The 13,517-nt window shown below is 40.8% G+C and overlaps 1 protein-coding gene across 1 annotated transcript in view; it reads left to right on the top strand.

Moving 5' to 3' along the window:
• LOC124796471 (PC-esterase domain-containing protein 1A-like) overlaps positions 1 to 13,517 on the top strand; it is a 173,927-nt gene that overhangs the window by 30,724 nt on the left and 129,686 nt on the right. Inside the window, exon 2 of the mRNA XM_047260697.1 lies at positions 2,298 to 2,377. Within this exon, the coding sequence (XP_047116653.1) occupies positions 2,298 to 2,377 (80 nt within the window). The remainder of the gene's footprint in view (positions 1 to 2,297; positions 2,378 to 13,517) is intronic.

Genomic DNA, 13,517 nt, shown 5'->3' with positions numbered 1-13,517 from the left:
GAAAACTTTAGATGAAACTTCAGTTTGCTTGTACAAAAGTTCCCTAGTCACACTGTAATCATCAGTGGAGACTTTTATCATCCAACGGTCAATGGGGAAAATTACAGTTTTGTCAGTGGTGGTCACGATAAAACATCATGTGAAACATCAACAAATACCTTCTCTGAAAATTACCTTGAACGGATAGTTTAGAACCTCTCTCATAATGTATAAATATTCACTCCAATGGCAAGAAAAACACAGTTGTGGCAACAATGATTACCAAAGTACAAAGGATAACTAAAACAAGTGGAAAAATATGTATGTTCAGTGAACTAGATAAAAAAATCAGTAGTGTCATATCTCAATGAGGAAATGGAAATTTTCAGCACAGGAGAGGAACATTTAGAGAAACTATGGCTTAAGTTTAAAAGAATTGTTGACCATGCACTGGATAGATATGAACACAGTAGAACAATTCGTAATTTGGGGGGGGGGGGGGGGGGGCGTCCATCGTAGTATATTGCCACTGTAAAGGAACTCCTAAAGAAACAGAGACTTCTGCATATTAGGTGTAAAACAAACCATGGGATAGTAGGTAGAAAGATGCTGGATTAATACATTTGGCTACCAAGAGAGCAATGCATGAAACCTTCAGTGATTACTGTAGCAGAATATTGCCGTAATGATCTTTCACAAAATCCAAATAAATTCTGTTCGTATGTAAAGGCTTTTAGTGGCACCAAAGCTAGTGTCCAGTCTGTAATGAATGATACAGGAACTGAAATTGAGGGTAGTAAGCAAAAGCTGAAATGCTTAACTCTGTTTCCAAATGTTCCTTTACAAAGGAAAATTTAGGAGAAAGGCCCCAATTTAATCATTGTACCACTGAAAAGATGGTTGAAATAAGTTTTTGTGTCAGTGGTGTTGAGAAACAGCTGAAGTCATTAAAATTAAACAAATCTACAGGGCCTGATGGAATCACTGTCAGATTCTATACTGAAAATGTGGTTGATTTAACCCCTCTTATCTCTCTCTTCCATCTTCATGTTTATCTATTCTACTTCAGAGGTAGCAAACTTTGAAGAATGGAAATCTCGTTGCAGAGCACAACAAAATATGTGTGTGTGTTTGTGTGTGTGTGTGTGGGGGGGGGGGGGGGGGGGGGGGGGGCATGTCCTGAAAACTAATGCCTCTGAATTTTTTTCTGTGAAAACTCTTAGAGCTTTTTTAATAAAACAAACCTTATCAACCTTTGGCATCTTTAGTCTTCATACCTGCATATTTATTTCTCAACATAGTCCCTTTCATTAGGGAGACATTTATCTCATTGAGAGACTAATTTGTTGATACTGTCACTGTAGAATGTTCGACTTTGTTGACGGAGCCACAACCTCACTTCTACTTGTGCCATTTCATCACTATCAAAGTGAAGTCCTCAAAGGTGTTCTTTAAGTTTTGTAAACAGAAGGAAATTAGATGGGGCCAAGTCGGGACTGTATGGAGGACGATTGATGACAGTGAAAACATGGTGTTGGATTGTCGCAGATGTTGCAGCGCTCGTATGGTCTGGCATTGTCCTGCTGAAGGATAGGATGCTCCATGTGTGGACAAACTCTTTGAATTTCAAACTCGACTACAGCATGCTGTTTCTCATGGCCTGACGTAGTTATGTTACACACTGCCATGTTACATGCTACAATTCAGAGCCCTCTTGTGGCAGAAGGCTGTTACTTGTGTTAGTGAAGTGGGGAAGTTGACCAAGTAAAATGTATGAGGTGTGATACCTTAATCAATAGTGAGAAAAGAATGAAAAATTTGGAGGCCTTCCCCTTTCAATATGCCCTCATACGTTGCATTTTCCTCATTGGCAGTATTGCTTTACAGACACCGCTCTCTGCTGGTCTATGATGTTTATTGGAGCTTCCTTCCTCTTATCTGCTACAACAGGAAGCCATACATTATGTGAATCAGTTTGAGCAGGAGCAACAGTAACTACCACAGCTTGCTCATCACTGACACAAATGAATGAAAGCTGCGGTTTTAGCAAGTTACGTAACAACTCAGCTTATTGTAACATTTGTAATTTTAAATGAATTTTCATGCCTTCAGAAGCTATAATCCTAGATCTGATAACTACAATGAATAATATGTAAGTATAAGAATGGTAAAGCATGTAGAAGCTAGATGTGAAGTATGTTCTGGGTTGACAACAAGATGTGGGTTATAGTATGATTGATTCTTTTGTTGCTATGAAATGATTAAAAATGTTTTGGAGATTAATCTTTTGGAGTGCTACAATAAAAGTTTCATTTCAGATATGAGATCTTTGTACAAAGACTTAATTTGGCTGTTGGAAACCAACACACTGATTGAATCTCATCAACTTCGAACAAAGGTAATGCACAAAACTTCTCTAAATTGAATTATGAAGTAGACAACCTATTAAGATATCAGTTATATTTTCGTATGTAGTTGATCATGTAGACTCAATTAAATTATTTTTTTAAGTTAAAAGCTTTTAGCATTCCAATTTTGCTGACAGTATGTGAAAACTTATTTACAGTGGCAGCATGAGCTTAGTTTTATGATAAATGAAACTCGAAGTGTTACTGAATGTATGTGATAGTTATACAGAGTACATGCACGACTGCAATGTAACTCAAGCAAGACTTTTTTCGTCTATGATTCCCTGCCCATCCTGAGTAATTTAGCATGGTGTACAATTGTGTTGAAGTTGTAGAGGTCAGATTGGCAGGTTAAGCTGGCTCTGATGTCAGGATGCAGCGCAGTTCATCTCCCAGGACATGGCTGCAGTAGTGTGGTACAGATATTGGCTGGTGACGTGTGTTGGAAACATGGCTATTAGAATAAATCTGTTATCCGTTAGAAATCACAGTGGTGGGGTTGGATCTGTGGCAGCTATAGGCCACCAGGAATATGGTATGTGTACACAATAGCGGCTGTTGGCATGGCTGATGATGATGGCATGCCTGCACTGGATGATGGACAGCAACAGCATATACGTGCCCAGGGTGATAAGCAGAGACAGTGTGGCTATTTGGACAGTGGTGTCTGCATACCTAGATCGCCCAGACTTGAACTGTAAGGCTGTCAGCAGATAGTAGTCAGGTAGCAGGTGTTCCAACAGTGCGAAAGTGCCAAGTCAGTAGCACACAGACTTAGTTTAGGCAGTGGCCTGCAGCTGATGACGGCAGCTTGTTGGTTCACCTCAGACTGTGAGTGGACATGGACCTCTTCTCATGACTAGCAGCAGTAGTCCAGTCAACAAAAGAAAATTAGCAGAAAAAATTCAGGTAGTCACAAATTCTTACACAGTGATAGGGGAGAATGTCATTAACAACATAGTGAAAATCCACTCCTCTGAGGTGTGAGGGTTGTGGTGGGGGCTGTTTAAAGGTCACTTTTTACATTTTTCTTGAATAATTAAAAAACCACAGCTTTTATCAAAAATGTTTTCCAGTACAAAATTAAACTACATTAAATTTCCTACAAAAAAGTTCTATTCATGTTTTCTCTAGAATTAATAGTTTCTGCATTGCAGTGATGGAGAAACTGTAAATTATTAAAAACATTGTTTCAATGGTATAAAATTAATGTTAAACCTATCAAACTCAGAAATAACAGAAAATCTACTTTAGCTATTATAAAATAACATCATATCTTGAATGGGAACCGTTCAAAAATCGATAGTTGTATCATCATCATCATCAACATCATCATCTTGCAGATCAAGTAGCAGTGCACCATTTATACACATACAACTGCATGGATTGGAGCCACTTACCATATATCCATAGCATATTTGGTGATAATATGTCAGATGGAATGGGACTAATTATTTTCAAGCTAAGGGTAGTAATATGTTGTAATGCATTGTTTCTCTGATGTTCAAATAAATAAAGTTCCATAACACCCAGGCAGCTTATTTCTGTGACAGAAGGAACTGATTTAAGCTCCTGGATCTCTTCAGGTGTTGGCAGAGCTGAGGCTGGAGTTATGCATTTGATGGTTCCCCCCACCCTCCGCCCTCCCCACCACCACTACTACCACCACCACCACCACCACCACCACAAGTTGTGGGAAGTATTCCAGATGTCATTAGTACATACACTGAAATATCAACATTGTCAAATGCATATTGGCAAAATGTTCCACTTGAGGCAACCACTTTGGTGTTGTAGACAGCTGATAGCGCCAGCTGTCACACTTTGTAATATGTATCACTGAATTCCAGATCAGCAATTTGTCTGATGAAATTATTTGATCCAAACTTTGTGTGAATGAAGAGAGCAACATAACATTCTCATGACCTCACAACATGGTTTCAGAAAGGGTAAATCTACAGAATCAGCAATTGTCAGTCTAACAGAATACATTTTACAGTCCTTAGATGAGAAAAAGGTTGTCTCTGCAATGTTTCTGGATCTTTCAAAGGCATTTGACACCATTGACCATGAAATGCTGATACAAAAATTAAGCAACTATGGCATTCGGGGGCAACCAGGTGAATGGATAAAATCATACTTGTGCAACCGCAAGCAGTATGTATCATTAGGAAACTCATACCAATCAGAAACCCAATCCATCAAATATGGAGTGCCGCAGGGTTCGGTAATGGGGCCATTGTTATTTAATGTATTTGTTAATGATATAGGTGTTGAGGAGGAAGAAAAGAAAATATTGTATGCTGATGACATGACAATACTAAATAGTGACCAAAATATGGAACAGCTTGAGAGAAGAGCATACATATCTGCAAATGTCACAGCTCAATGGCTGTTGGAAAATGAACTGGTTATAAATCTAAAAAAGACTATGTATGCAGTGTTTAAAAACAAGGAAAAGGCTGTAGACATGGATTTAGAGGTTGACGGAACAAGGCTGGAAGAAGTAGAATCTGCTAGATTCTTAGGTATTCTTGTGGATAATGAACTGAAATGGAAAAAACATATTAATAATGTCTGTAAGAAACTGAGCTCTGTCATATTCTTAATGATGCAGCTATCACAGTATTCAGACAAGAACCTTCTGTGTACAGTGTATCATGGACTTTTCGAACCATACTTACAGTATGGAGTGACGGTGTGGGGAAACTCAAACAAACAAGAGACAAAACGAGTGTTCACATTACAAAAAAAAGCAATTAGGACCATTTTAAGAAGAAAGACCTCTGAAACATGCAGAAACTGTTTCAAGAATTTAGGTATCTTAACTTTTTCATCATTATATATATACAAAACAATAATGTACATCACAAAAGGTAGTGAGGACTGGATTACAAATGCTAGTGTACACACCCACAATACAAGAAAGAAGAATGAAGTACGGAGCATACCCCACCGACTGGCAATGCTAGAAAAAGGACCCCAGTACTCTGGTATCAGACTACTAAGAAGTCTGCCCAAAACCTTGCAAGATAGTGTACTTCACAATGAATTTACAAAGAAACTTAAAGACTATCTCATTGAAAAAGAGTTTTACAGTGTTGCAGAATACTTATGCCATTAAATTTGTATAGATTGTTACTCATTATCAGTGATGTAAAAATGTAAGCTAAAGGTGTAGAAAAATAATTGATAAAGAATTTTAATACTTTGACATGTCCTATATTACACGTACATTTACTGTACATGATGTAATCTTACAGGATCAAATAAAATTCAATTCAATTCAATTCAATATAAATGATCAAGGGTGAATGTCAGCAATGAGGGCATTTGATACAGATGTTAGCTTCTTTTCAGTTTTCTGTTTTGCCTTTTCTTCGCTGAAATGCAGTCCATGAAGACACGGAGTGTCATTTCCTCACTCTCATTATGGAATTTGTTACAGTGTGGGAAAATAAAACTATCATTTGTCATTTACCCAATATCTTCTAAGATTATAGTGGCAGTGCTTTTACAATTCTTTTCCATTCTGCTTGTTCATCTTTGCAGTTCTAAGAATACCATGCATCATTCACATCATTTTCACCTGAACTGTGAAAGTACACCGCAGATTTTCTGGTATGGAGAGTGTTGAAAACAATGCTGTCTGCATTCTTTTTTCTCAGTCTGTCCGTCACTGTCTTTATATGAGCTAATGTTTCCGAAACTTGCTCCAACAACTCGTCTAAGGTGAACTGGCAGTCATCATTCCCCTCTATGCAGTTGAATATTTCTTCCATTGATACAATAGTTCGTTCATTCTCAGAGGATCCAATTTTTCTATATTTAGGTCCAAGAGCCTGTAAAGATCTTTTCATAACAGTCCTTGTGATTTACAGCATCTGTAGATTGTAGATCCCAAACAGAGCATATATGTCTTCAGATAGTGCCTCCCCATTCATCCATCCTCTCCTCTGCTTGAACTATAATTGTATTATTGTAACTGAAGGATCGAATACTGTCAATCTTTTGCTGCCATTTTTGGGGTCTTTCTCCTGTTTATCAAAAAATTCATCATCAATAGATTCTGCACAAAACAGACAGCTAGTTTTAAAATCAAATTCCACTGCAGCTGAATGCAAACGTTTGACTTCAGCTGACTTCGAAAGCTGTTCATCTACAACAGCCTCCCTTAGAAATCTTTCAGTTGACTCACTTCAGGTGTACCATTTTCTGCAAGATGCATGACCACTGCCCTGTTTTTTTATTCCTGTAACTATCAGCTTTCCCACCCTTTCTCAATTAACTAGCATTTGCCAATCCATGTATTCTTTCTCACCAGCATTGCACGGGTTGCTGACAACATCACTCACACAGATTAAACACTTCTTAGCCATTTTTTATTGGAACATATTTTATTTAAAAACTCTCTTAATTATTGAAAATAAGTACTCACTTAATAAACTTAAAATCACTCCATTATTTAAACATTAGCATAGAGAAGTTGTTTTGTCTACTCACACAACTGGACAGGAAATGCTGGTGAGGGTATATTTGATTATTCTGTTTGCAAACTGAAGAGCGAGCAGTTCTCGTGATGGGGGAACTGACCTTTCCCAGAAGAAAGCCACAACAGTCCTACTGGATGACTGACAATAAATTTCCCTGCCGGCAGTGCAAGGTGGAGTATCGAGATTTATGTAGAATCTCCTCGTATGTATAGTTTTGTTAGTAACTAATATCTGTATTCCATTTATAGTTAATGCCTTTTGTGGAAAGTTAACATTTTCCAGACATGTCTGCACAAAACACAGTTTGTGGACTACAAACACTCTCCAGGTGTGTCTGCACACTGCATCACCAGTGATTTACAAGGGATGCTGTGGAAGGTTCACTATGATTATGAAACAACATGTAGATGTTTCATGTGACGTATTGGTGCAGAGAGACTCACTTGCTTCCTCTTCATTTTACAATCACAGAAAAATGAGGGAAATAAGTGACCTCATTCTGGTGACATGCTTTCTCTCACAATTCTACCTTCTGCCAACGCCACACCCCACTACCACCCCCTCCCACCCTCCTCCTTCCCACTGCCACCAGTCGTATCCCCAGAACACGGTGTATCCCTCAATATGGTCTCCAGCAGTGGGATCTACTTTTTGAAATAATAACTATATGATGATGTAAGTTAAGGTGCATCCTTTCGACACGAAGGTCCCTCGTTTGCGAATAACTGATGAAGAAATTTTCGGAATTTTGTGTGATGCTGTATACCTTTAAAAATAGTAACAATTCGTGGACTGGTTGTATTGTGTAATAGTTAAAGTATTGACCCCCAGCGTTGAAAAGGTTTCCAATTCGAATCTCGTGAAGTTTTCTACAAGAAGTGTCTAGTAACCTCAGTTTAGTCAACTGTCAGCCGCCTTTAGTGAATTAGCAGTCTAGTTAAAAGTTGATTAACTCTGTACAGTAAATTGATTTCTTAGGATGGATAGGATGTGTGACTGCTGTGTACAGATGCAGGAGGAGCTGGCCACTGTTCGCGAACAGCTGAACGTGTTGATGGCCATGGTCAGCCGTCTTCAGGCTGCTGCCTCGGAGTGGAAGGAAAATATATTTCCTTAACAAGAGTGATAGGGCACAAATCGCAGAATATCTGAGTGACCACCATCAAACGTTCATTTCTGAGGAAGAGGATGTGGAACAAAAATGGAAAAAATTCAGAAACATCGTCCAGTACGCCTTAGATAAGTTCGTACTGACTAAGGTCCAAAGCGAGGGGAAAGATCCACCGTGGTATAACAATCATGTATGAAAGGTACTACGGAAACAAAGAAAGCTTCATCATAGGTTTAAGAGTAGTCGAATCATAGCTGATAAGGAAAAGCTGAACGAAGCGAAAAAGAACGTAAAGAGAGCAATGAGAGAAGCATTCAACGAATTCGAACATAAAACATTGGCAAACAATCTAAACAAGAACCCTAAAAAGTTTTGGTCATATGTAAAATCGGTAAGCGGATCTAAATCCCCTATTCAGTCACTCGTTGACCACGATGGCACCGAAACAGAGGACGACCGAAGAAAGGCAGAAATACTGAATTCAGTGTTCCGAAACTGTTTCACTGCGGAAAATCGTAACACGGTCCCTGACTTCAGCCGTCGCACGGACGCCAAAATGGAAAATATTGAAATAAACGATATCGGAATTGAAAAACAACTGCTATCACTTAGTAGCGGAAAAGCATCCGGACCAGACGAGATACCCTTAAGATTCTACAGTGATTATGCTAAAGAACTTGCCCCCTTTCTATCAGCAATTTATCGTAGATCGCTGGAAGAACGTAAAGTACCTAGCGACTGGAAGAAAGCGCAGGTCGTTCCCATTTTCAAGAAGGGTCATAAATCAGATGCGAATAATTATAGGCCTATTTCGCTTACGTCAATCTGTTGTAGAATAATGGAACATGTTTTGTGTTCTCGTATTATGACGTTCTTAGATAATACAAATCTCCTTCATCATAACCAACATGGATTCCGCAAACAGAGATCATGTGAAATCAGCTCGCCCTATTTGCCCAAGAAATTCACAGTGCCGTAGACACTGGCGAGCAGATTGATGCCGTATTCCTGGACTTCAGGAAGGCATTTGATACAGTTCCGCACTTACGTTTAGTGAAAAAAATACGAGCTTACGGAATATCGGACCAGGTGTGTGATTGGATTCAGGATTTCCTAGAAGAAAGAACACAACATGTCATTCTTAACGGTTCAAAATCTGCAGATGTAGAGGTAATTTCGGGAGTACCGCAGGGAAGCGTGATAGGACCTTTATTGTTTACAATATACATAAATGACTTAGTTGACAACATCGGTAGCTCCGTGAGGCTATTTGCAGATGACACGGTTGTCTACAAGAAAGTAGCAACATCAGAAGACTCGTACGTACTCCAGGAGGACCTGCAGAGGATTAATGCATGGTGCGACAGCTGACAGCTTTCCCTAAACGTAGATAAATGTAATATAATGCGCATACATAGGGGCAGAAATCCATTCCAGTACGATTATGCCATATGTGGTAAATCATTGGAAGCGGTAACGACCGTAAAATACTTAGGAGTTACTATCCGGAGCGATCTGAAGTGGAATGATCACATAAAACAAATAGTGGGAAAAGCAAGCGCCAGGTTGAGATTCATAGGAAGAATTCTAAGAAAATGTGACTCATCGACGAAAGAAGTAGCTTACAAAACGCTTGTTCGTCCGATTCTTGAGTATTGCTCATCAGTATGGGACCCTTACCAGGTTGGATTAATAGAAGAGATAGACATGATCCAGCGAAAAGCAGCGCGATTCGTCATGGGGACATTTAGTCAGCGCGAGAGCGTTACGGAGATGCTGAACAAGCTCCAGTGGCGGACACTTCAAGAAAGGCGTTACGCAATACGGAGAGGTTTATTATCGAAATTACGAGAGAGCACATTCCGGGAAGAGATGGGCAACATATTACTACCGCCCACATATATCTCGCGTAATGATCATAACGAAAAGATCCGAGAAATTAGAGCAAATACGGAGACTTACAAGCAGTCGTTCTTCCCACGCACTATTTGTGAATGGAACAGGGAAGGGGGGATCAGATAGTGGTACAATAAGTACCCTCCGTCACACACCGTAAGGTGGCTCGCGGAGTATAGATGTAGATGTAGATGTAGATGTAGCAGCAGTGGGGAGTCTGGTGCGTCGCATGGTACACCCCAAGTGTTACATGCTTCACCCACTGTCCCTGCTGTCGAGACAGCTTCGCGGGTACCAGGTGGGGTTGGGCCACCCTCTCCCCAAGGGGAGTGGCGGGTTCAGCGGCGTTAGCGGCGCATGAGGCGGAGGGTCAATGTGGAGGCTGGCTGTGTGGCATCGCCCGCTCTGCCTGTGAGTGGACATGTGGCCGCTCCTTCAGCAATGTCCGAGCAGGCATACGGGGGGAGGGGTTTATTAGTGATTGGGAGCTCCAACGTTACGCGGGTGATGGAGCCCCTTAGGGAAATAGCGGACAGGTTGGGGAAGAAGGACAGTGTTCACTCTGTCTGCTTGCCAGGGGGTCTCATCCGAGATGTGGAGGCGGCCCTGCCGGCAGCGATAGAGAGCACTGGGTATACCCGACTGCAAATTTTTGCTCATGTCGGCACCAATGACTCCTGCCGTCTGGGTTCAGAAGTCATCCTCAGTTGATACAGGCGGTTGGCGGAGTTGGTGAAGGCGGAAAGCCTCGCTCGTGGGGTGGAATCTGAGCTAACTATTTGTAGTATTGTTCCCAGAACCGATCGCGGTCCTCTAGTTTGGAGCCGAGTGCAAGGCTTAAACCAGAGGCTCAGACGATTCTGCGGAGATCGGGGGTGCAAATTTCTCGACCTCCACTATCAGGTGGAGAAATGTAGGGTCCCCCTGAATAGTCAGGTGTGCTGTACATGCAGGAAGCGGCTACGAGGGTAGCGGAGTACGTGTGGAGTGCACATGTGGGTTTTTTAGGTTAGAGAATTCCCTCCCTAGGCCCGACAAGATGCCTTCTGATACGCGGCAAGGTAGGAGTAGTCAAAATGCAACAGCGAATAACAATATTAATCTGCTTATAGTAAACTGCAGGAGCGTCTATTGAAAGGTCCCAGAACTGCTCTCATTAATAAACTGTCACAATGCCCACATAGTACTAGGGACAGAAAGTTGGCTGAAACCAGATGTAAACAGTAATGAAATTCTAAACTCAGATTGGAATGTATATCACAGAGAAAGGCTGGACAGTGAAGAGGGAGGCGTGTTAATAGTGTTAAGAAGTGCAATAGTATTGAAGGAAATTGACTGAGATCCGAAATGTGAAATAATTTGCGTGAAGGTCACGGTTAAAGCGGGCTCAGACATGGTAATTGGATGTCTCTATAGGCCCCCTGGCTCAGCAGCTGTTGTGGCTGAGCACCTGAAGGATAATTTGGAAAATATTTCGAGTAGATTTCCCCACCATGTTATAGTTCTGGGTGGAGATTTTAATTTGCCGGATGTAGACTGGGAGACTCAAACGTTCATAACGGGTGGCAGGGACAAAGAATCCAGTGAAATTTTTTTAAGTGCTTTATCTGAAAACTACCTTGAGCAGTTAAACAGAGAACCGATTCGTAGCGATAACATATTAGACCTTCTGGTGACAAACAGACACAAACTATTTGAAACACTTAACGCAGAACAGGGAATCAGCGATCATAAAGCGGTTACTGCATCGATGATTTCAGCCGTAAATAAAAATATTAAAAAAGGTAGGAAGACTTTCCTGTTTAGCAAAAGTGACAAAAAGCAGATTTCAGAGTACCAGATGGCTCAACACAAAAGTTTTGTCTCAAGTACAGATAGTGTTGAGGATCAGTGGACAAAGTTCAAAACCATCGTACAATATGTGTTAGATGAGTATGTGCCAAGCAAGATCATAAGAGATGGAAAAGAGCCACCGTGGTACAACAACTGAGTCAGAAAACTGCTGCGGAAGCAAAGGGAACTTCACAGCAAACATAAACATAGCCAAAGCCTTGCAGACAAACAAAAATTACATGAAGCGAAATGTAGTGTGAGGAGGGCTATGTGAGAGGCGTTCAATGAATTCGAAAGTAAAGTTCTATGTACTGACTTGGCAGAAAATCCTAGGAAATTTTGGTCTTATGTCAAAGCGGTAGGTGGATCAAAACAAAATGTCCAGACACTCCTAGACCAAAACGGTACTGAAACAGAGGATGACAGACTAAAGGCCGAAATACTAAATGTCTTTTTCCAAAGCTGTTTCACAGAGGAAGACTGCACTGTAGTTCCTTCTAGAGATTGTCGCACAGATGACAAAATGGTAGATATCGAAATAGACGACAGAGGGATAGAGAAATATTTAAAATCACTCAAAAGAGGAAAGGCCACTGGGCCTGATGGGATACCAGTTCAGTTTTACACAGAGTATGCAAAGGAACTTGCCCCCCTTCTTGCAGCGGTGTACTGTAGGTCTCTAGAAGAGCGTAGCGTTCCAAATGATTGGAAAAGGGCACAGGTCATCCCCGTTTTCAAGAAGGGATGTCGAACAGACTTGCAGAACTATAGACCTATATCTCTAACGTCTATCAGTTATAGAATTTTGGAACACGTATTATGTTCAATTATAATGACTTTTCTGGAGACTAGAAATCTACTCTGTAGGAATCAGCGTGGGTTTCGAAAAAGACGATCGTGTGAAACCCAGCTCGCGCTATTCGTCCATGAAACTCAGAGGGCCATAGACATGGGTTCCCAGGTAGATGCGACCTTTCTTGACTTCCACAAGGTGTTTGATACAGTTCCCCACAGTCATTTAGTAAACAAAGTAAGAGCATATGGACTATCAGACCAATTGTGTGATTGGATTGAAGAGTTCCTAGATAACAGAACGCAGCATGTCATTCTCAATGGAGAGAGGTCTTCCGAAGTAAGAGTGATTTCAGGTGTGCCGCAGCGGAGTGTCGTAGGACCGTTGCTATTCACAATATACATAAATGACCTTGTGAATGACATCGGACGTTCACTGAGGCTTTTTTGCTGATGATGCTGTGGTACATCGAGAGGTTGTAACCAAGGAAAATTGTACTGAAATGCAGGAGGATCTGCAACGAATTGATGTATGGTGCAGGGAATGGCAATTGAATCTCAATGTAGACAAGTGTAATGTGCTGCGAATACATAGAAAGAAAGATCCCTTACCATTTAGCTACAAAATAGCAGGTCAGCAACTGGAAGCAGTTAATTCCATAAATTATCTGGGAGTACGCATTAGGAGTGATTTAAAAAGTAATGATCATATAAAGTTGATCCTCGGTAAAGCAGATGCCAGACTGAGATTCATTGGAAAAATTGTAAGGAAATGCAATCCAAAAACAAAGGAAGTAGGTTACAGTATGCTTGTTTGCCCACTGCTTGAATACTGCTCAGCAGTGTGGGATCCATACCAGATAGGGTTGATAGAAGAGATAGAGAAGATCCAATGGAGAGCAGCACGCTTCGTTACAGGATCATTTAGTAATTGTGAAAGCATTGTGGAGATGATAGATAAACTCCAGTGGAAGACTCTGCAGGAGAGACGCTCAGTAGCTCGGT

The sequence above is a fragment of the Schistocerca piceifrons genome, chromosome 4 (assembly GCF_021461385.2).
Source record: "Schistocerca piceifrons isolate TAMUIC-IGC-003096 chromosome 4, iqSchPice1.1, whole genome shotgun sequence".
NCBI classification, from domain to species: domain Eukaryota; kingdom Metazoa; phylum Arthropoda; class Insecta; order Orthoptera; family Acrididae; genus Schistocerca; species Schistocerca piceifrons.
The sequence above is the reverse complement of the archived record's forward strand: the minus strand, read 5'-3'. Positions and strand labels throughout refer to the sequence as shown.